The sequence below is a fragment of the Xiphophorus couchianus genome, chromosome 12 (genome assembly GCF_001444195.1).
Source record: "Xiphophorus couchianus chromosome 12, X_couchianus-1.0, whole genome shotgun sequence".
Classification (NCBI taxonomy): domain Eukaryota; kingdom Metazoa; phylum Chordata; class Actinopteri; order Cyprinodontiformes; family Poeciliidae; genus Xiphophorus; species Xiphophorus couchianus.
This window is the reverse complement of record NC_040239.1, coordinates 8,102,507-8,125,627: the sequence shown is the minus strand read 5'-3', so window position 1 is coordinate 8,125,627 and position 23,121 is coordinate 8,102,507. Positions and strand designations below refer to the sequence as shown.

General features: G+C 37.1%; 3 protein-coding genes across 3 annotated transcripts in view; all 3 read left to right on the top strand.

Moving 5' to 3' along the window:
* aacs (acetoacetyl-CoA synthetase) overlaps positions 1-3,281 on the top strand; it is a 38,377-nt gene extending 35,096 nt beyond the window's left edge. The window contains exons 15-18 of the mRNA XM_028034278.1: positions 25-94; positions 756-814; positions 1,009-1,211; positions 1,322-3,281. Coding sequence (XP_027890079.1) covers positions 25-94; positions 756-814; positions 1,009-1,211; positions 1,322-1,456 — 467 coding nt within the window. The 3' untranslated portion in view covers positions 1,457-3,281. The remainder of the gene's footprint in view (positions 1-24; positions 95-755; positions 815-1,008; positions 1,212-1,321) is intronic.
* Positions 3,282-11,068: 7,787 nt separating this feature from the next.
* Positions 11,069-13,794, top strand: LOC114154436 (uncharacterized). The gene is made up of 9 exons (XM_028033530.1): positions 11,069-11,462; positions 11,875-11,986; positions 12,179-12,276; positions 12,477-12,527; positions 12,678-12,758; positions 12,897-12,986; positions 13,079-13,132; positions 13,491-13,535; positions 13,625-13,794. Exons 1-9 carry the CDS (start codon positions 11,225-11,227, stop codon positions 13,792-13,794), a joined length of 939 nt encoding a protein of 312 aa, XP_027889331.1. The 5' UTR covers positions 11,069-11,224.
* Positions 13,795-21,081: 7,287 nt separating this feature from the next.
* The window catches only part of LOC114154939 (transmembrane protein 132C), a 266,375-nt gene continuing 264,335 nt past the window's right edge, over positions 21,082-23,121 (top strand). The window contains exons 1-2 of the mRNA XM_028034466.1: positions 21,082-21,209; positions 21,390-21,454. The gene's annotated coding sequence lies outside the window, so the exon portion shown is untranslated. The remainder of the gene's footprint in view (positions 21,210-21,389; positions 21,455-23,121) is intronic.

Genomic DNA, 23,121 nt, shown 5'->3' with positions numbered 1-23,121 from the left:
GTTTTGATTGTTGCTGTGCATTAGGTGTGTGGGCCCATGGAGATTATTGCAAAATCAACCCAAAGACAGGAGGCATCGTCATGCTTGGGAGAAGGTCAGCTGTTTCACCATTTTGCTCACAGAAGATCAGTTATAGTAAATATTGAAACCAAGTATTTTTTTTTATCATTGTAGTTTTACTTAATTTCTTTTTTAAGCAATGCAGCTGAAGAGGTTTTTATTTGTATTATATCAGTTATTACAGAGAAAAAAAGTCAGGTTTTGATGCTTTTCCGACTACAGTTTGTATTCAACTGAAGTTATTTAAATAGAACCAATTCACAGCAAATACAAGGCAACATTTCTAATTCATATTGAAGGACATATTTGGTGTAATGTCACTGTAGTCACATTCAATACTATTTTTAAATTCATTGATGTTTATTGGTGCTCACATGGAACCAACAGTGAGGAAAAAATTTCAAACTACAATGTTTTATAAAAAACAATTACAGTTTTTCGTTATCTCAATAAATAAATTTTTTATCATAAATTGCTTTTCCCTGACAACAATAATCAACACTGCAATTATCCATTTCTAACTTTTTATGAGACATTACTGCTATGGAAATAACTAGAAAAATGCACTATTTTGAATTATATATGAAAAAAGCTAGTGGAAAAAATTTTCTTTTAGCTTTGCATATTTCACTTTTTGTTCTTTCTGGTAGTAGTATATGTATAGTACACATAGTAAACCTGTGATTGTACTGCAGCGATGGCACACTGAATCCCAACGGAGTTCGCTTTGGGAGCTCAGAGATCTACAACATCGGTGAGTTTTAAGGACGGAGGCAAAAAGGAGGGCAAAATCATTGTTATGATAATAATTTAGCTTAGATGCTCTTTTAGTTCTTAGGAGCAAATGAAAACAATTGTCTAAAAATGAAATTCTTCCCACCTCCTGTCTCGCATATGCTCTTCTCATTTTTGTTTTTCTGTCTTCTTCTTGGCTTTCCTTTCTTGCAGTGGAGGCTTTCGAGGAAGTGTCAGACAGTCTTTGTGTGCCCCAGTACAATGCAGATGGAGAGGAAAGAGTTATTTTGTTCTTAAAGATGGCTCCTGGAAAGCCCTTCTATCCGGAGCTGGTGACAAAGATTAAAGGAGCCATCAGAAAAGCTTTGTCTGCCCGACACATCCCCGCCTTGCTCCTGGAGACAAAAGACATTCCCGTAAGAGATCTTGAATATCAGTCAGATATGTATAAAACTATCAGATCGTCTTAAAGACAGCAGGAGTCAGCTGCAGCTGGAATGACAGCCTTTGTTTCCCCTCTTGGCAGTACACCATCAGCGGGAAGAAGGTGGAGGTTGCTGTGAAGCAGATCATTGCTGGTCGGGAGGTTGCACAGAGAGGAGCGTTCTCCAACCCTGACTCACTGGACCTCTACAAGAACATTCCTGAGCTGCAAAACTAATAAGCATACATGACTGAGGAGAGACTCTACAAACATCAATTTTAATAAAACTGTCTTGGGTAGAGGGAGGGATGGTGGAAAATGGAGGTACTCTGGGATTTATGGTTAGCAGAAATGGGAACAAGTGTTTTTAAAATAATAGGGAATTACATCATTGCGTAATAAGCTGATGGTACAATGCAGGGAGACTTTACACCATGAGGTACACTGGTTGATAGGCAAGCTTTAAATACTGTCTTTATGCTGCTGCTCATAGTGTGTCAAGCTGTTTAAATAAATGTTAACAAAATTAAACTCTGGGTGTAATGTGATGTGCACAGCAGTGCTTGTGAGTCGGCTTATCCTGTAAAGCTTGCTATGGAAACTTTAAGCGCAGCATTAAGTGTTTGCGTTCACAGTTTGATTTTCATCATCCTTTAAAGAATCTCATCTCTCTGCAGTTCTCATCTCTACCCCTGATGCTGCTTCAGAGAAGCTTTAGGAATACAATCTGGGAAGGTGTGCAGAAAAATACTCATAAAGCTTCATTTCATGCCAGCAGATCATTGTTGTATGGTGTGCATTGCTTTATTGATGTATGTCTGTGCATATATATGCATATTAATGAGACGACTAATGTATATTTTTTGGAAGATGAACTTGTGTTTATAATTATGCGTTCAAATATAACCGTCTAAACATAACCAAAGGTTGGGATTCTGTTTGGATCTTGCATGAAATGTCAAAGTTTACTAAAGATAATTAGGAATCCTGGATGCACTCACAGCACTGCCTGTTTTTCACATCTCTTTATATGGTTACATTGAAATCTGTTTTAATTTTATTTTTAATAGCTAACCTCGGTTGGTTCAGTGTTTCTTCCTACTTGAATACTGTCCTGTTTTACAATGTTGATATGGAAGTTCTCCTTTTGTTGTGCGTTTCTACCAGTTTAGCACCTTTATTACCAGTTATGTACAAAATAGCAGAAGTTTGGTCAAAATTGATGGAAATCTTGTCATCTTCTCAAATGGATGTAGGTTTGGTGCTTTGACTAGGCCACTATTTTGCTGCCCCTAAGATTTCCTTCCAGAATTGTTTGGTTTTTAGCTCCATCCTGTTTACTGTCCGCCATGTGGGTTTGGGGATCGTCCTATAACTTAAACCATCTGTATTCTCTTAAACTTCAGAATGACAAGGTACGTTCTCTTGATTTAGCACATCCGAATCAAGATGTGGTCAGATTGTGACCAAATGTGAAACTTTAATGGGTACGACTACGTTTTTAAGACACTATGGTTTTGATCAAAATTGATCTGCTTTTCTGTACATGTAAATGTTTTTGTTAGTGATTATCTACAACATCACATGTGTCATAGCTTTTTAAATGTTGTTTCTCTTTAATAGATGTTTAATTTTTTTACACTAGGAAAATGTATTTATTCAAAGCCTTTTTTTTGGTATGGGTTGGAGATCCGATGAATGAACTGAAACAGGTTTGCTTGTTTGCTGCATTATTGGTTAGTATAAAGTAGAAAAAACTGGCAGTCACTGGAAATGTGCCTGACTTAAATGTGAATTTTTGACATTTCACATACAGGGAGCATTTTATAGCATTCACTTGTTTTCTGATTGTCACAGTACTCTGTGGTAGGTGGCTTGAATGCAAATATTTTGTGATTTTCTGCTGTTCATCACTAACATATTTTCAAATTAATTAAATTTTTCACAGGAGTCCTGTAAAATGAAACCGTATCCCCATACCAATGTTTCATTGACAGTATGCGTGATGTTATTTTGTTCTGTTTAAATAAATAAATATTGGTTCTTTTATGAACAAAAGGATCAGAGGTTGGAGGTTCCCATGTTACTACATGCATTGGTGTTTAAGACAGGACTTATAAAACTGAAAGCAAAAAGATTAAAATTATTGTTTTTTATATTATATATAATCTATATACTGTATATATTATACTTCTATTCCATTGTAAGCTCATGTTTAGTTAACTGATTGGCTACAGTTTTCTGGGTTAAATGAAAATAAACTGGATTAGTATTTGGATAATTTGTTTTAGCCTAATCAAATCATATGTATTTATAAAGGATACTAAAAAGGGAGGGATTGATCAAAGTGCTCTACAACAAGAGAATAAGTAAAAACAGACATTAAACCATCTTAGACATCACAACAGAAATATCTGTCAGAAATTTGAAGATTTGGTTTCTATGCTGACTTTGAAGGAGCTCTAAACTTGACGTCTTACTATGATGTCAAGGACAAAAAAGGAAGAAAAGGTCCAAGGCATGCAGAACTTTCTTCTTGTTTTTGCACCTTAAGCTAAATCCCAAACACACATTTTTCTGTAATTGGGGAATATGTAGAGGTCTAGTTTGACTTAGGAGTTCCTTCCCTGTGTATTTGCTAATTAATGCTAGTTTTGAAGTTTTAACCAAGACTTTCTTAACTGTTTGCATCAATATTTTCAGTTTGGTTCCAGTTTATGGTAAATGGAGTATCCCTTTAACACATCAGCAAATCCGTGCTCTTCACACTGATACAGGCTGATTGGTGTTGTTCAAGTTTGCAGTTCATGATGAAACTTTGGGATGAAGATAAAAGACAGGTGGATTGATCCAGGAAAAGTTTTCTCTGCGTGAGTGTTGAGTCCTTTCTCGTGGAAGCCACTCATTTTGATCGATGGCTCTTTAAAAAGTAAACTAGGCAGTTTTGAAGATCCCTGTAACCTTTATAGGGAAGTGTGAACGCTCAGACCTGTCAGTCAATCTGATTTGGAAAGAAAAAGACAAAAATAGAAAGGATTTGGAAGTCTTGGTTGCTATCATTTTGCAGAAAGAGAGAATGACGGGGGGTCTGGATTTCAGAGTTGAGTGCTTTGTGAAAACGACTGGTGACAAGCTAAAGTGTTTGCCAAATTCACAAATAACCATCAGTGATAAGAACCGTTTAAGCTGTTTTTCTCTCAGTCATATTCATTGGTTAAACCAGAGGGCATAAAAAAGCAGAAAAATACAATAATGGCTTAATTTTGTACTTGACTGATCATTCAGTTTAGATGGTACTAATTTCAAAAATAAACTGAAACCACTCAGATTAATGACACGCCTGTTTTAATGATCCACATAACGTTTTGCTTGTGTTGGTTATGTACTAGACTGTCTGCATCCAGTGCCTTTACTCCTCGCTCCCCAGTTCCCAGCATCATTACCTTTTGTCTCTTCTCTGCAGCCTTTGTGTTTGCTCCTGAGGCCTTTCTTAAAACCCTGTTTTTTGCCTCCTCTTCTCTCCTCTCTTTTTCATTCAACCCTTGACCCTGAAATCGATTGCAGAGCAATATCTTGGAGGATTTCAAAAAAATCCACTTTGCAAAGACGTGGCTTGGGCAAAATGGGCAGTTGTTTCCTCTACACACTGTTTTGCCTTTAATTGCATAAAATGATTCGGGAAGTCAGCGTTGCAAAAATGTATTATTTAAATGTCTGAGTATCCAGAGGTATAAACGAGCTGCAAAATGGCTCAAGCTGAGACTGAAATAAGATTTACTGCCAGTAGTAATGCTTAAAGCCTCACCAAAGACAATTAGATTTAGGAACAGATTTAGACTTTGTCAGCCTAACATGCACCTATCTTTTAATGAGAATAATTTCGCTGTAGCTCTGACTGGACTGTATGTTCAGGGACTTGTCATGCTAGAAGGCTACTGAAAAATTGCATCCATACAGCATGATGCTGCCACCACCAAAAACTCAGAAATGTATAAAGTATATATCCTTAAAAATGATCTGCTACTTGTGTTTATCTATTTCTTAAAATTCAACTAACGTACATTAAAGTTTGCAGTTTTAGCGAGACAAATTTTCACAGAGTTTAAGTTATGGTCTTTGCAAGACCCCAAATATTTATGCCTGCTTTTCTGCATGAAAACAGAAGTGGGTAGTATTAGTGATTGTGACAAAAGCATGTAGATTTTTCATATGAACGTTAACATCTAACTTTTAAAAAAATTAAAAAATTGTTCTTCGGGCCTTCATAAAGGCATTGTTGTAGTTTTTATGTCATGTGGAAGACAACGTTGATGCCCCACATAAACGCAAAATACAATTTTCTTCTTAATGAAAGTGTTCTCAGGACGTTGGGTGTCACTATTTCCAGCCTGAAACAGAAGGAGTTTTAATAGCTAAAAATAAACAAATACATGCAAACACCTCCATGGTTGTCTTCCTTTATCAAACTGCCACAAAGGGAAAACAGAGGGCAACAGAAAACTTCGAAGGGGCATAGAAAAGAAAATTAGGTGCAATAGAGGAAGAAAGGACTCCTAATAATCAGCTAGAGACAGGTAAGGCAAGGAGCTTAGAAACTAGAAGTCAAACCAAACAGAAGGCAAAGAGAGAGAATTGAAACTGACAGAGATAAAGCTTTTTTCTGAAGTCACACATGTAAGCCACCCAGGCTGAATGCCATGAACATTTTTATAGTCCTCCAATTCTACCCGTCAATCAGTCTCGCTCTCTTTGCTCTGCTGTTTCTTTCTGCGGGATTGCTCAAATGTAGGTGGCTTCTTTCTTTGTCCACACAACCAATTCTCTTCTCTACACTACTGAAGCATGATTTTTATTACTTGAGTAAAATATGTGTCTTTGCACAAATTCTCTGGTTCAGCTCCAGGAGACATTATTGACTTTCTAATGTTTCCAATTAAATCGCTTGAGGCATTTGGTCTTTCGCAGACGAAAGCCAGGAGATGCATCAGCTGAAAGGTGCTGGAGAAGCTGTCGTGCAGTTTCATCACATGCTGGGATTAGCTCAGTGAAAGTAAAATGTGTCTGTTTGGAAAAAGCAATTGCTTGAACAATTGTATGAACATGTCAGCCACAATGTGTAATTTCCTCCTCGCTCACGGAAGTGGCATCAGTTTAAAAGTTACCAATGGAGTTAGGTTCAAGAAAAGCTCAAAAATTATCTCAAAACTTTAAAGAGATCATTTAAGGTGGAAGCATTTGTTATTTTATATATGATTCATACAGTCTCTAAAAAACATGATTCTCAAACTTAACATCTTAGTAAGTCCAGTATCTTTAAACTATTTTAAAAAATTCAATTAGAGTTGGCTATTTTTTTTAGCTTGTTGTGTTATATCAAGGAAGCTGCTCGTTTTTTTTTTTTTTTGCTATTTCCTGTATTTTGATTAATTCATGCCCTTTTCAGGTAGAAGATTCTGCATTTTGCCCATTTGGATTCACTTCCCTCCTGTTTCCCACAATCTACTCATAATCTAACACAAGACTGTGTGATTAAATGACTGCCCAGATAGCACATGATGTTAAATCAACGTTGAAAAATAGTTAGAATCGTTGATTTTTGGTTGAAGTCGACAAATGACGGTGGATCAACCATCAAACAACCATCCAATCAAACCGTTGAAACTGTGACATTGAATCAACGTTGTTTTGTGGTTGAAATCTGATCACTGAAATGCCGAAGTCTGATCAATGGTTGATTTTTGGTTGAAGACGACAAATGACGGTGGATCAACCATCAAACAACCATCCACCTCTAGCCAAGTAACCAGTGTTGAAACCGTGTCATTGAATCAATGTTGTTTTGTGGTTGAAATCTAATGACTGAAATGCCGATGTCTGATCAACATCTGATCAATATTGAATCAATGTCAGCTGTTTTGCCACACCCCTTCCCCTCCTCTCCTCCTCATCAGAGCTCTGGGTCAGAGCATTTTATTACTGAGCGGGGGTTATCACATTTAAATTAAGCACTGTAGAGGATAGTGGGTGCTGATTCCTTTCTGTACATTTTCTTACTTGTTCATAACAATTCTCACTGACTGTGTGTGTGTGATATATTGACACAAAAACATCTACAACTTACTAAAAGGAGTGGAGCGGTCCACCCCCACCGTTTACATGAGTGGGATAGCCCAACCACACAGCTGCTTCGCTGTTGGCTTGTTGGAATATATGTTAATTCAATGTTGAATTACCATCACAAAGGTTGCATGTTTGGTTGAGGTCGACAACTGATGGTGGATCAACTATAAAACAACCATTCAATTCTAGCCAATTAACATCCATTGATTGAAATGCCAAAATTGAATCCAGTGTTTTTCAGCACCGGCACCAGGCACACTGCCCTGCAAGTTTTAGGCATTTCCCTAATTCAGCACACATGATTTTAATTGACATCTAATTAACAGGGTTTTGCTGAACTGAAAACACGCAGGTCAGTTTGATTGAGGACAAGGTTTGGGAAAGAACTACCCAGATAGCACACGATGTTAATTCAATGTTGAATTATTATCACAAAGGTTTCATGTATGTTTGAGGTCGACAATTGATGGTGGATCAACTATAAAACAACCATTCAATTCTAGCCAATTAACTAATGTTGAAACTGTGTCATTAAATCAATGATGGTTTGTGGTTAACATCAAATAAATGAAATGCCGCCAACGTCGAGTCCAGTGTGTTTCAGCACTGGTCCTCCAGGCACTACAAGTTTTAGGCATTTCCCTAATTCAGCACACATGATATTAATTGACATCTGATTAACAGGGTTTTGCTGAACTGAAAACACGCAGGTCAGTTTGATTGAGGACAAGATTTGGGGAAGAACTAGTAATCTAAATGTTCTAAAAGTGGAGGGGTGTTTATTACACCCCTCCACTTCACTCTCACATTCTAACCCCCAACCCCTCTCCCTCCACCCTTCACCTCTCACCTGGCTTGTCTACCCCTCAACCTCCCTCCCCCTTTCTACTCTCCTCCTCTCCTCCTTTGACTCCGGGTGAAACTACTTTTATTTTTTGTGAGGGTTACTCACATTATAATTTAAGTAGTATGTGTTGGTAACATTGGGTTGTAATTCTGTCCTGTACATCTTCTTACTTGTCTGTAAATGTTATGACTGACTATGTATGTGTGATATGTTGACACAAAAACACATAGAAGTCACTAAAAGGAGTTAGGTGGTCCACCTCCCCCATTTCATGACTGGTATGTCCCAACCACATAGCCCCTTTGCAGCAGGATTGGTGCAACCTGTTTCTGAATTTAATTATTCAACCCCCAGCACTTTTGTGGTAAGTGTGGCCAATCTACCTTGATCTTAACCTATTTATTATAAACCAACTGCATTGTGTTGCGCTTAAGTTGCAGCTTGGTAGGGAAATAAGCAGTGATGGCATAATTATGTTGAAAAACTAACTTTAAATCAGATTTTGATAACACTAAAGTTGGGTTGTACACTTTGTAAGGTCTCAGGATGCTTGGTCCTGCTATAGTGAGGCATTTGCTTATGCTGGTATTTTAAAATGAACAGTAACTTTCGCATTATAATAATTGCCTTTCTTGATATGGATCTAATTGTACAAATATGTTTCGGCTTGTTTCATCTTGCATATTAAAATGCAGCATTTTATTCTGAATCTCTTCATCTCCTTTTTTTATTTTTCCAGCTATATTTAAATATAACAGCTTTAAAGAAAGAAGACAATTGTAGGTAAACGGGTGCAGTTTGTCTACATTAGAGTAAAGCACCACCACACTCTTTAAGATGTCGGCTTCTTCTCGGGCTAAAAGACGTAGAGTTAACAAATTATTGAAAGAGACAGAGCAGCAAATCCTCACCCAGTATAAGTTAATAGTTAATGCTAATCCAAGGAAGAAACAGGAGAAATATCATGTTGCAGCCTCTTGTCAGTGCAGGTTGGATGTACTACCTTTTCAAGATATTTCAGACTTGCCACTAAACAGACGACTAACTATCAGTGCTGTGAATGAAAATACTGACTTGCCAGGTGAGTCAGAAGCACATTTTGAAAGTATAGTGGGGGATGAGCTTGACAGTGATGACAATAATGATTTGCTCAGGACAAGTTTAAAGTATTGGGCAACATCCTATTCAATCTCTCTGGTTGCACTGTCATCTTTGCTGTCTATTTTGACAATGTTTCACCCTACCCTACCAAAAGATGGGAGAACATTGCTTGGAACACCCAGAAATGTGCCCATCACTACAATTCAAGGGGGAGATTATTATCATTTTGGAATAGTCAAAGGGGTGCTTTCACGGTTGGCATGTTTGTGTGTACCATCAACTATGACTACTATTAATATCCAGTTTAATATAGATGGCTTACCTTTATTTAAAAGTTCCAAACTTCAGTTTTGGCCCATACTTGGATGTCTGACATGTGACTACACAAATTTGTTGTAGGCATTTTTTGTGGTCTAAGCAAGCCAGTGAGTGTTTTTGAGTACCTGGCTCAGTTTGTCAAAGATCTTCAGAATGTATTGTGTAATGGCACTATTTATAATGGTAAGCAATTTAATGTAGAAATTTCTGCCTTTATTTGTGATGCGCCGGCAAGAGCTTATATTAAGCAGGTCAAAGGATTCAATGGCTATTCAGGTTGTGACAAATGCTTTCAGGAGGGTGTATGGATGAATAAAATGACATTTCCTGAAACAAAGCATAAACTTAGGACAGACTCCAGTTTCTCTGACATGGTTGATGAGGAACATCACATTGGAAAGAGCCCTTTATCTGGTTTAGTTAAGATGGTTTCTATGTTTCCACCAGATTACATGCATGTCTGTTGTCTCGGAGTTACAAGGAAAATGCTTCATATATGGTTAAAGGGGAAACATTTAGCAACAAAGTTTCCTTCCCAAACTGCAGCAGGCATTTCAGATAAACTCCTAAAGCTACGTTTCTACACGCCTTCTGAGTTTAACCGTAAACCAAGGGGACTGTCGGAGATAGATCGGTGGAAAGCTACTGAGTTCCGATCCTTCATGTTATATTGGGGTCCTGTTGTTTTGAAGGATTCACTCCCCAGTGAGCTGTATGACAATTTTATGTTGTTTTCCGTTGGAATGTACATGTTGCTGTCCCCTAGTATATCTGAGGAAATGTTAGCCTTTGCACAAAAGTTGATGGTTGCTTTTGTTGAACACTTTGGAGAATTATATGAAAAAGATGAAATTGTGTACAATATACACCAGCTTACTCATTTGGCTGAAGAATACAGGAGGTTCGGCAATCTAGATAATATATCAGGATTTCCTTTTGAGAATTGTCTTGGTCAAATTAAGCATCTTCTACGCAAGCCACATCAGACACTACAACAGGTAGTTAAAAGGTTGTCTGAAACCTCACATGTTGGACCCACATGTTCTAGAGATTATCCAAAGTTGCTTAACATCCACATTGATGGTCCAGTCCCCACACAGTTTATTTCTTCACAACAGTACAGGAAGGTCTCCACTCATCGGTTTACTTTGTCCACAAAGAAAGGAGACAATTGTGTTGAAGTTGGAGATGGATTTGCATTAATAGAGAATATTATTAAATCAGAAGAGGATACATATATAATCGTCAGAATGTACGGACACAAACAGCCATATTACATGTATCCCTGTGAATCATCATACATTGGCACATACAAAGTCAGTGGCTTGAAAGAAAATATAGGGGTAGTTGGACTGGCCTCTATCAAGCGCAAATGCCTTCTCTGTCCAGACATGGATGGTGCCATTGTAATACCACTACTTCATTTAGCATAGTCATGCTGCCCTGCCAAAGTACAGTATCTGTAACTGAGATGTATATCATGGCATAAATTACCTAAAAATAACATTTATCTAATTCTTACCTGTGCAAATAACATGTTTGACTGGCCAAAAACTACAATGTCTGTAGTGCACTTTGGCTTTGAAGAGTGAAATGGGGATGACCTGTAAGGAGATATCATGAGTAGTTCTCATTTCATCCCTAGCCCTTCGAAGATGAGTAGAGAGGCACTGTGGTCAGTTGTACAGTTCCCAAATGGTGGGACAGCAGTAGTTCTAGAGAGCTGGTTTAAAGCTGAGGAACAGACGCTGTTATGGCCCCCAAAACACATAACACTCAAGAAAGCCCTTCGAGACGGAATGCAACCAGACGACAAATGGATCACCTATACGGATGTACGAGTCCTCATTACGTGTGGTGAGTAACTGGTGCAACACATGCACAGCTGTTCTACACAGTCGTGCTGTCATGTTATAGATAAATAAGCTCAATATTTTCTTCTTTTCAAGTATGTTTATCTATTGGGACATGACATTACAGATGCAAAAGTTTGTTTAGGAGGCTACATTAAACCAAGTAAACAATATATATAATTATAATAAAGCGCTGGTACCTCAGAGGTCCAGCTGAGATGTTTTGTGTATGTAAAATCAGAGAAGACAAATGTGAGGAGGCAAATAGTGATTGGCCAGAATGAGATGATGTATGATAGTAGCGCTTCACACAGGTGTGATTGTTCTGTTTTTTGGGAGTTGGGAAGGAGCTGTTAGGGTAGTTCTGCACTGGACTGCAGACATGCAAATTGGCATTTACCCTCTGCTCTTTACAGAGACCCTTGATGAGGCGAAAAAACGAGAGACAAAATATAACACCACAATGTGTCCAACATCTGAAATTGAATCTCATGATGAAGGAGCTATCCGCCAAAAAAGAATATCCAGGTACATTACTAACTTTATCACAGTGATAACTTTCCCTAGGGCGTTGCAACTAGAAAATAACAACCACTGCTAAAAGGATGGCTCAAAGTGGCCAGAGTGTCCATGTATTCAGACGGTAGCCTTGACTAATAAGTGTAGTATCTTAACTACAGTTGTAATATTCATATAGTGTATTATCATAATGTTTTGTAGGCCAAATCAGCAGTTTATGCATTCTGATTCTGAAGACCATCAGAGTAGCAGTGCAAAAAGAAAGCATTTTGCCAAACCACCTGATGTTGGATGTCCAGGTATTGTTTCCTTTATATTGACACTATGCTCACTTCTACACAGTCAAAAAAGAAATTACATATAACAATGTACCAATAAAAGGACATTTTAATTTGATTGAAATTGTGTTTCTTGCTGAAATTGTGTATAGTTTTAGCACTGAGCTAAAACTAATTGTGTATAGTTTTAGCTCTTAATTATTTCCTATTTTACTTAGTAGATCTTGTTGCTAGCAACTACCAACAATCACTAGCTGATGAAGTTCTTAATGGTGAGTCGTCAAGCAGTCTCATAAGACTGTGATGTCAAAGCAATGCTTTAAATATAGAGCAGTCAGCTGAATGTAAGTCTCACATTTTCTCATATGGAAGGTTACAGTAATAACCTCACTGCTTTGTGTATTTCCTACTTTGTGTTCAAGCTGAGATGCCAGGTTTTGCTACAGCCCACTGTGTCCAGTACCACAAGTTGCAGAATCCACAGCGACAAAGTACAAGTATTGGTATGATACTGTACTCTTTCAGTAATAGTGATGGGTATCTTAGTGATTCTGGCTAATTAGTTAGTTTGATCAAACATTTAGATTATGTATCTTGTGTTTACACTTGTAAACTATTGCGAAATGTAACTATATCTACAGGGTTGTCTGGATGCAGCTCAAGGCAGTATAACCATCGCCCTGGTCTCTCACAATGTGCACAAAATAGGCTGCCATTGGATATATCACAGAGTAACCCACTTTACTACATACATATACAGTGATCTGTGTTGACTAATGAATTCACTTTAGCTAAGTTTTTGCATTTCTTATTCACTTAAAAGCAAACTCCGACCTGAATGATGTATTGGATTCAGCGCCTAATCAAGGTTTCGAAGGTATCAAGACAGTCATCCAACATTTGTAGACATTTTGTGATCTGAATGTGTGAGGTTGTGTCTATATTTGAACTGTGGTCATTGCTCACATCTGTGTGAGCAATGACACCAACTCTTTAAATGCTTTGACACTTATGCATTATTTTTTAAAGGCAAACATAACACAAAGCCCTGACAGTATTTTCTTTTTGCCATTGTGATCTTGTGTATTCCACTCATCAGAGTTCTCTCCTGATTAGATGCAGAAATGTCCTTATCTATAAAAGATCTGTAGGAAACATTTCACACCTAAAGAAAGTCGGTGTCATTTTGGCACCTAACCTTTAAACTTCTGTGCATGAATATTTGTGTTTTGCAGATGCAACCACACAAAGGGCCAGCAATAATGGGCAGCTTTTGAGAGGCAAGTCTATTGGACATAATGTATTTGTAATGTGTCATTTTCAGGTTATTTTGATGTTGCACTTAAAGATTCTTAATGTTCTCCTGAAGACCTCGCTATCCATAAGATGACATCGATGCTTGCTGAAGCTCTTGTGATTGTGAAGGATCTATCCAGAGATGTCCAATTCATTAAGAACAATTTGGCTCAGAGTAACATTACACCAGGTAGCACACAAGGACCAGCAAACCTTGTACTCCCCCTTCCAGCTGCCAATTGAAAGTGAAGAAGATTTCAGTAAAGCAGAGTCATTACTGATTGAAGAGACAGTGTGTCAAAAGATGGTAATTCATTTGAAAGACTGATCAGCATCAATGTAGATTATGTCAGTGTGAGTCTTTTTCTAAGGGCAAAATGTTAGCTCTTTAGCTACTTGAACACAAATTGTAATCTACAAGTTCTGAACATGTCACAGAGCTTGTAGATGTGCTATTTATGAAACATTTTGCAATTATTCACATAGATGATTTAAATTTTGACCTAACCCAAATTGGGACCAGGATGGTTAATAACGCTAATATCCATGACCATGAATGAACACTATGGAGTGGAATATCAGTGCATAAGCATAAATACAGTATCAAAACAAGGTTATGTCTCTGCTGTGTTTTTAATTTACATGATATAATGCTGCTGTGTAATGCTATGCCTTCATGTACTTGTCTCTGATGTAGATTGCTCGACTGGCTCTAGTAGGAGGCACCAATTCAGCCAACATGATAAGAAGAATGTTGACAACTTGTATGAGAAATGCCCTGGCAAGTCAGTTCAACTGGGCTGGGAAGAAACATAGGCATTCCCAGAGTAAAAAGCCATTCAAGGACACAATCCTGCAAGAGTGCATATTAGGTGAGCTTCCTCTACTGGAAAAGGGCTTTGAATTTTAATTGTAGGAAATGAGACTGTTGGTGAATCAGAATCTAAACAAAGTGAGGGTAGGGGATAATAAGAAATTTTATGTGAGATACCCTCTATCGTAATGATGTTCTTTTGTGTCTTTCAGTTGCTGCTCGTCAATTCGAACCAGGCCTAACTGATCAAAATTACAGCGAAACAGTAAAGAAATGGTTTCGCTATGCACCAGACCGGGAGGGAGGCATTGAAAGGCAACCAAAGGGACGGCCAGAAGACTGAAATTAAATAAAATATTTAAGCACTGCCATGGTATTTTTATGTGGTTTATTTCAGGATGATGGTTATGATGGTTGAATAAACATTGATTGAATGCAGAATCAACACAAATGTGCGTGCAGAACCACGTTCAGATGAAGGTTGAATCAACGTTGATTCCTAACCTATTCAATGTAGAATCAACCGAAATATGTGTGCAGAACCACAGTCGAATGACTGTTGAATCAACATTGATTAAACGTAGAATCAACCGACATATGTGTGCAGAACCACAGTCAGATGACTGTCGAAGCAACATTGATTCAATGTAGAATCAAGACAATTCCAGATGCAGATCCACGTTCAGATGAGTGTTGAATCAACATTGATTAAACGTAGAATCAACCGACATATGTGTGCAGAACCACAGTCAGATGATGGTTGACTCAACATTGATATAATGTAGAATCAACATTGATTCATAACTGATTCAATGTACTATCAACACAAATATGCATACAAGTTGACATACAGATGATGGTTGAATCAACATTGATATAATGTCAGTTATGGTTGAAACCCTAACTTTGATTCAACATACAAGTCACCGACCACTTTCAATGTTGTTTCAATGTCAGCGTTCAACGTTGATTCAATGTTTCTGGCTGACATTGATTCAATGTTGTTTCAATCATTCTGTGCTATCTGGGTGTAATAATACCTACCAGCAGGAGGTTGTTCAGACCTAATTTGGTTGGATCAGTGGGGTCAAATTCTGTCATATTTCATAGAATTCATCTGTATGAATGTTACTGAAGGAGGTACTTACCCCAAATTTTTAGCACAATCCTGCAAAGAAATGTTCCCTAACCATAAAACAAATATTTAGGAAGAAAATGCAAATAGCAGGGTTAAATCTGCTTTTAGACACACATACTATAAAAGATCAGAGAGTTATTAATGCATAAAATGGCTAACAGATACCAAAAACATCAACCATCACAAGAAGCACCTTTTAACTGTACTTTGCAAAGAAGTTTTTAATCCGTGTGGTTCAGATGATCAAGCAAAGCTTTGTATCTCAACAGCTGCTTTGAGTTTGTACACCTGAAATTTCAGTACAGAAATATGGTGCAGTTTGAGTTTTGTCAGAAACGGATCACTGGCTTCAGAGATTTACTGTTTGATTGTGAGACAGATACAGCTGGATGCGTTTGACGCAGACAGATGGAAACACGGATGGATCGATGATTGAGAGGAACATGAGATGGGAAAAAAACTGGCAGGGTGGGGAAGGACAGAAGGCAGTGTTGCAGAAACTCACCACTGAAATGGCTTTCTGAGCTAACTGCTACAGAAAGGCGGAAAAACTGAGTTCTGTTGACATCAGTTCCTTGTAAACAACTAAAATGAAACTAAATGTAAAAAGAAAACATTAAATACAGCTTTTCAACTTTTACAAATGTGTCTTGAAATTTAATGACAGTCATTTTTTTATTTGTAATGTACAATAAGGGACACACTAAAGAAATTAAACACTCACAGGCCACTTAGTTAGATCCACCTGTTTAAATGCCTGTTATGTTAACATAAACAAATCAGCCAATCAGATGGCAGTAACTAAATGCATTTGGCATCCAGACATGACTGGGTTTTAAATTGAACATTAGAACATGGAAGACGAAGGATTTAAGTGACTTTCAACAAGACATGGTGCCAGATGGGCAGTATGAATATTTCACAAACTACTAATCTGCTGGGATTGTGATGAACAAACATCTCTTGGGTTTACAGAAAATGATTTGAAAAGGAGAAAATATCCAGTGAGAAACTATTAGGTGGTCAAAAGTAACATCTACGTACACAAAACATGTGAAACATTGAGGACACTGGGTGCCCTTCATCCCAGCTAAGGACATGAAACTGATGCTGTAATTCACACAGGATCTGTGAAATTGGACAATGACAAATAATAATAATAAAAAAACTTTGCTTGTTCTAATGAGTCTTGGTTGTCACTGGGAGGCTCAGAGTCTGGCATAAGCAACATGAACATATGGATAATGCTGGCTTTTATCAACATGTCAGGATGATGTTGGTGTCATAATGTTGTCGAGAATATTATCTTGGCACAGTTTGGAGCTCTTGGTACAAATTAAGCATCTTTTAAAAGCCACATCCTCCCTTTAATCAGTTCGTCTTCTGGCTATTTCCAGTAGGACGATGCAATATCCCAAAGCTCAAATCATCTCCAACTTCTTGAATTTGACATTGAGCTCACAGTACTCTAATGGCCCCACAGTCAGATCTCAATCAAATAGATTATCTTTCAGATGGCATGTTGACAGAGATGATCATCATGAAGGCAGAGGAGACAAATCAGAGACAATATGAAGCTATCTTATCAATATGGACTAAAATCTTTGATTTGAAATGGTCAGTTCTACCTTTTATTTGAAAGGTGTGCCTAATAAAAAGACGCAAGAAATCCTTAAACATATAATATGTTACTTTCTTTACTCACATTTTCATTTAAGGAGGTCATGACAAAGTGGATCAAATCACAATGAAAAAAGCTCAAAGCTGAGTTAAAAACTTAAATATGTCACAGAAGAAACCCAGATATGATCAGATTTGATGCTGGGTATGTTGGGAAGAGTTTTAAAGTGGTGAGTCTAACATGATAAAGTGAAAGTGCTCCATGCAAAAATGACTGTAAACTATTTAAATAATAAAAGAATTGTTAAAAAGAAAGAAAGAGAGAGAGAGAGAGAAGACAGAACAAGATAGTATGGAAAGTTTAAAGTGGGAACTTTTGATTATTCTGCTGTGAATGCAGAAGATATTGAGCTGTATTTTAAAGCATATTAGAGTGGAGTAAATGAAGCAAGAAAGAGAATTAAAGTTTAATCTGCTCTGCTGAGCTCAATATCCCACTTACGAAAATAAACAAAAAAGATTAAACCCAAAGAGAGAGATTCTTCTTACCTAGGTTTCTGAGAGAAAAAAAAAACTAAGCCAATCAAGACGGCTTCCACTACTTACGAATGATCCAGTAAGTCTGTGATTTCTGTTCATTAATTGTATCATAGTGATTTTTCCCACGGTCAGGTCTTTTATCTGGATTGATCTGTGTCCTTGACTGCAGAAACACATTCACAGAGAGATACAACAGGTGAAAATAAACGTTTTGTGCACACAGGCTCACTTGTAGTTTCCCTTTCTATTTCTGTTGATCAGGGTCAGAGGATTACATGAGGATAAAGTGTGTGTTGTTCACATTTTCACATTCATACACGCACACACAAAGAAGAAAAAAACGTTATCAGGAGAACTGGATTACACAGGGATAAGGATTGACATTGATATTGACCCAGAGACTAAACACAAACACACCTAGACTTTATATTCACCCACCTGGACAAACACAAACCCACCAGACAGTGTAGTCATTCAGCATGGCGACAGGTATGTGTCTGCTCTTATCTGCCCTTTTTAATTTGTGACTGCTCAGATCTTTTTTCAGGGTGAATACCCACCACAGGTCTGTTACTAGTTGTGTTGTCATCTGTTTGCAGAATAATGTTGCTTTGTGACATGAGAAGCAGTTGAAACTGTCGAAGAATATCAAGAATTATGCTTTCTGGTCTTTGTCAGTTAAAAGCTTACTCATTCCTGTCTAAAGGGCACATCTACGTCTTAAGGTACAGCTGGCTGCAAGTTTAAATTGCATAGTTGGAGACAATTCTTGGTCAATGACATCCTGGTTTATCCTCTCCTTCTTTGTCCCCAGTCACATTATTTCTGGAGCTGCTGCTTTACAAGTTGATCTACATGTTTTCTATCCATATTTGACCATTGGTTTGAGTGTAAAAATGCTGAAGCTGCCAACAAAATGTGCACAATGTGTCATATGATCTATAAAGAAGATGAATATTCACATTTTGTGGCATTACAGTTATAAATGTTAAGGTATGTTAGGGGGATTTCTGTGATAGACACGTGTGTGTATGAGCGTGATATGAGAGAAAAACAATACATGGCCTTCAAAAATCATTCAATCCCATCAACATTTGTTTTGGATATGGGATATAGCTACAAATTCCCAGTTTAAGTGCCATTTAATTTTTTTTATCATGTGCCAAGACTTTTGTTAACCTTAACTTTGGAGTTTTGTTTAAATGTGCCACATCTTGCTCACATCTGGTTTGTGCATTTCTGTCCATACAGTTAGCGCAGTGGGAGACTAAAATCAAATTTCCTGGACCACTGGTGTATTCCGTATATTTATTATATCATACGTGTGCACTTTGGTTTTTCCTATAGGTTTTTGGCTTCAGAACAGCCTTTTTCTCCTCTTGGTGTTTTATTGATCTCACTAACACAAAAACATGATCCGGTACATTTAATGCTTTGAGACTTTTTGCAATAGGCAGGGAAACTATAGGATGATTAGAGGTTTGAGTATGATAGATGTATTTATTTAAGGCATTGCTGTGGGAAGAGCCTCACCTTGAATTGTGGATCAATCTCAAACTCTATATGAGAGATTAAAGTGGGTTAAGAAAGGCTTTTCCTATCTCAGTAAGTCCTATAAATATATTTATCAACTAAGATAATGCTACTGCAAAAAGAGAATTATTTAAGTCTTTGTAAAACAGAAATGTTCCATATCCATAAAGTCCTAATGTAAATTTTTTATATATATTTTATGCATAAAAAAAAGAAACAAAATTGGATTTAGGAATTACAACTGATTACTGTCAAATCTATGATCAGCTGTTTTCTTGCTTCTGTGTATACTCATAAACTTTTCAAGACATCCAATTATTACAAAACAGCTAAAGTTTACTTAGAGAAAGCCAAAGGGGAAAAAGACATTTTTGTTTTGTTACTAGTTACCTCACTTAAGCCATCTACCTCACACATCTTGAGTTTATATCTTCAATGACCTGCTGTGAATTTATCCTCACCCTCCCCTGGCTGGGATTTCACTCAAGGCCATTCACTCCACACATCTTTCCAAAAACTGGGCATAGAAACGGGCCTAATTGGCCCAAAAATAGCCAAGGGGACTAGGTTGGATATAGATGGACAAAAAAAAGAGAATGGCAGAGGGGCGCTAACAAGAGCCTTTACAGAAGGTTTAAGGTTTTCACAGGATTTTAATGTTCAACTCCAGTGTTTCTATGCCTGAGGGAAAGAGCGTTATGTCTGTCCTCCTTTGCTCGGGGTCATAGATTGTATATTCTAGATGAGAAAAAATATGACAAATAAGAAGACACAAATGTGTAGCTGTTATCATAAAAAAATGTAATGCTACCTTTCAAGCACTAAAACTGACAATAAAGTGAACTTCAGAGCCCACAGAAAACAAATTAATGTAATTAAACTAAACTTTTCTCCAAAATTTTTTCCCAGGTCTAATTCTTGTAGCTATAAAGAGCTCTTTTATTTGATATGAAATGATGGTTTGCTTATTTTAAATTACTCTTGGTTTTGATATCATTACCTTTCAGCTACCACTGCAGAGTGATTTACCTTATTTTTGTCAACTTCAAACTCGTTTCTTTGCCGCTTTTTATAGAAATGACTCATTGATAAAACATAGAGCTCTGTAGAAAATAGCTTAGTGTTCAAAATATATTCATGTGGCAACAGAAAACAAGACAGCTTCTCAATGTTTTCTTTGCCTTCCACAAAGCCCTGGCAGTGATTTTAGGTCTGGCATGATTTTTTGTTTTTCCACAATAAAAAAATTTTAATTGCCAATCCATCATATGGTGTTGTGGATTGTTGCAAATCCCTGATGCTTCTAAACACAACTGCTCCAGTGGCTGTTCAGCAGCAGTTGTTGCAGTTTGATGGACAACCAAGTGATTTACTAAGTTTTCCTCCTGCCCTCATTTGAGAAGCCAGGCGGCTGATGGCATTGTAGCTGTAACTATGTGATGTCATCTCATGTTGTGACAATAACCATTGCCACTTCAGTTTATAATAACTAACACTACATAGGAGTGTTCTGAAGCAGTATTAAAGAATCATTTGTCTTTTGTTCCCTGTGTACAGGAGCAGGAACAGAAAAAACATCTACAGACATATCCATCACATCAGGAAGTAAACAACTGAATCTACAGACTCCTGTAAACTGCCTCATTGTTGAATACTCATGATGTTGAATACTCATTTTGTCTTTAATCCCACAGTCTGGCGTATCATGTCATCATTACTTTTTATCCATTTCTATGAATTTTATTTATTTATTTATTTCATATTTTGTGTTCTGGTTAAAAAAACTTCCTGTCTTATTTTGAAAAGCCCTAACCTCACTTCACTTCCTTTTGGTTCTTCTTTTGTTCTGTCACACCTGGTTTGTGTTTGCTAATTGTCATCACCAGTTTTTTCTGCTATGACCATCTCTCCTTTTGTTTTCTGGGAAGTTTGTTGCTTCTGTGTCTTTTTTGCTTTGATGTACATGTCTACTGGACTTTGGAGTCAATATCACTTCAGAGATTATGTTGCAAAGTAAGCTTATATTTTTTGCTTGGGATTTAATCAAATATTTTCTTTCTTACTGAAAAAAGAAAATTGGATTATTGGATTATGTTACTTAGGTTTAAAAGTAACACAATCCAATAAAGTATCCACTGTTACTTTAATATAAAAAATTAAACAAAATTCACTACAGTTGTATTTTATCAACAGATCACATAATCTATTCTTCAAAATGATGACCTGGTGAATGGATGAGACCCTGAGAGAGTTTTAAGGTAGGTCCCCTTATACATTTAAATATTTAAACACATTTATTCAAATGGAGCTTCTGTACCTACTTGCTGTCTGCTTTTGGGTCCAGTCTTGCCACTCAGGACAAACTCTGACTCCATTACAACAAGATGATTGGTGCAGTTCTGCATTCTCTAATTAGGCTTTTGTCCCTGCCAGCTTCAGCTGTGCTGTTTTTCCTTAGATTTCCCCTTAACAATGTAACTTCACTTCTACTTCAATTTGGTCATGATCCTAATATTTTTGCTCCTGGAATAGAAGCCTAAGATTATGATTTGTCAAAACCTGTGGTAAAACTTTCTAGATAAAGTGGTGTATCATATGATATAACCTGTATAAATTGTTTGATAAAATTCTGCCAACTATCTACTTATTGATTAATTTACTGAATCCTGGCTCTGACTAACAGACTGAACTAAGAGACTGGAAGAACTAGATGATGAAATGATCCTGCTGTCAATTTATCCAATCACATCTCATCAGCTCATTAATCAACTAAATTGTTTTCTGCAACAAACAAGCTCTGAAACTACATGCATCTAATTAGAGTGGCAAATGCTTCCTGAAGTCTCCTAACAAAGATTGATGTTCGTGCATCCAGCCCCATGCACCCATGAAGCCGATTTGTATATCTAATTCATTTCCGTGTTGTTTGTGGAACTGTGTGTTTGAAAAAGTTACATAAATGATTGTGAGTTAAGTTTTGTTGAGAGGGGGAAAGATTATCTAGGAAAATAAAGTTGGAAATCTTTTACTTGATGTCTCTAATTATCTGTTAAATGCTACCTTTCACAAAGAATCTTACCATTTATTTCCATTTTTCATGGGATTTATGTGATGGTCCCAAACAAAGTAGAGAATCATTGTGAAGAAGGAAATTGATTACACTTTTGACATTTCAAATTTTCTCAATACAAATCTGCAAAGAGCAGTTTGCTTTTGAATTTTGCCATCTTGAGTCAAAAATATTATAGAGGTCAATTTTATTGCAGTTAAAGTACACCTGGAGGTCTTTGGGGTTTGTCTACAATTGTTATAGTCATTTCTTTATCATTACAGTTTTATTTACTGCAATTAAATTGCACAACTGGATTCTGCTTTACTAATTAAGGAGACTTGTAAGAGCAATTGTCTGCACTGACTTTTTAAGGGTTTCAGAGTAAGGAATACGATAGCATGACTTAAAAATGAAGGCCACCTCAAGCCAATGGGTTGTGCTGTTTTCTGTTAAGATTAACCTTTAGTTGTTTTTCTTTTACTGTGCTGATTTCCTGCTATACTCTGAAACACAAGTACCTTGCATGTCCCTGAGGTACTTCACAAGGAGTACACACCCACAAACCCACTCTAGACAAAATGTCCTGTCCCAGGAGTGTGTGTTTCCTGTGGAGTAGGCTTACACAAGGCAGCAAACACACTTCTATACAAATGTTTCCCCCTTACACACATTAATGTTCACTGAATATTCATTGCAAGCTGTTGCACTCCTGGTCTGAGTCCAAGTCTTAGCAAGCGTGTGTGTATGTCAGGGTGTGTATGTGTTTAGAATATATGTATAAATTAACTGGTAGACCTATAAGTCCTAAATTCCCACACTTTTACCTCATCCATTTCTGTTGTTTCTGATCAAATGAAGAAATTCTAATGAATT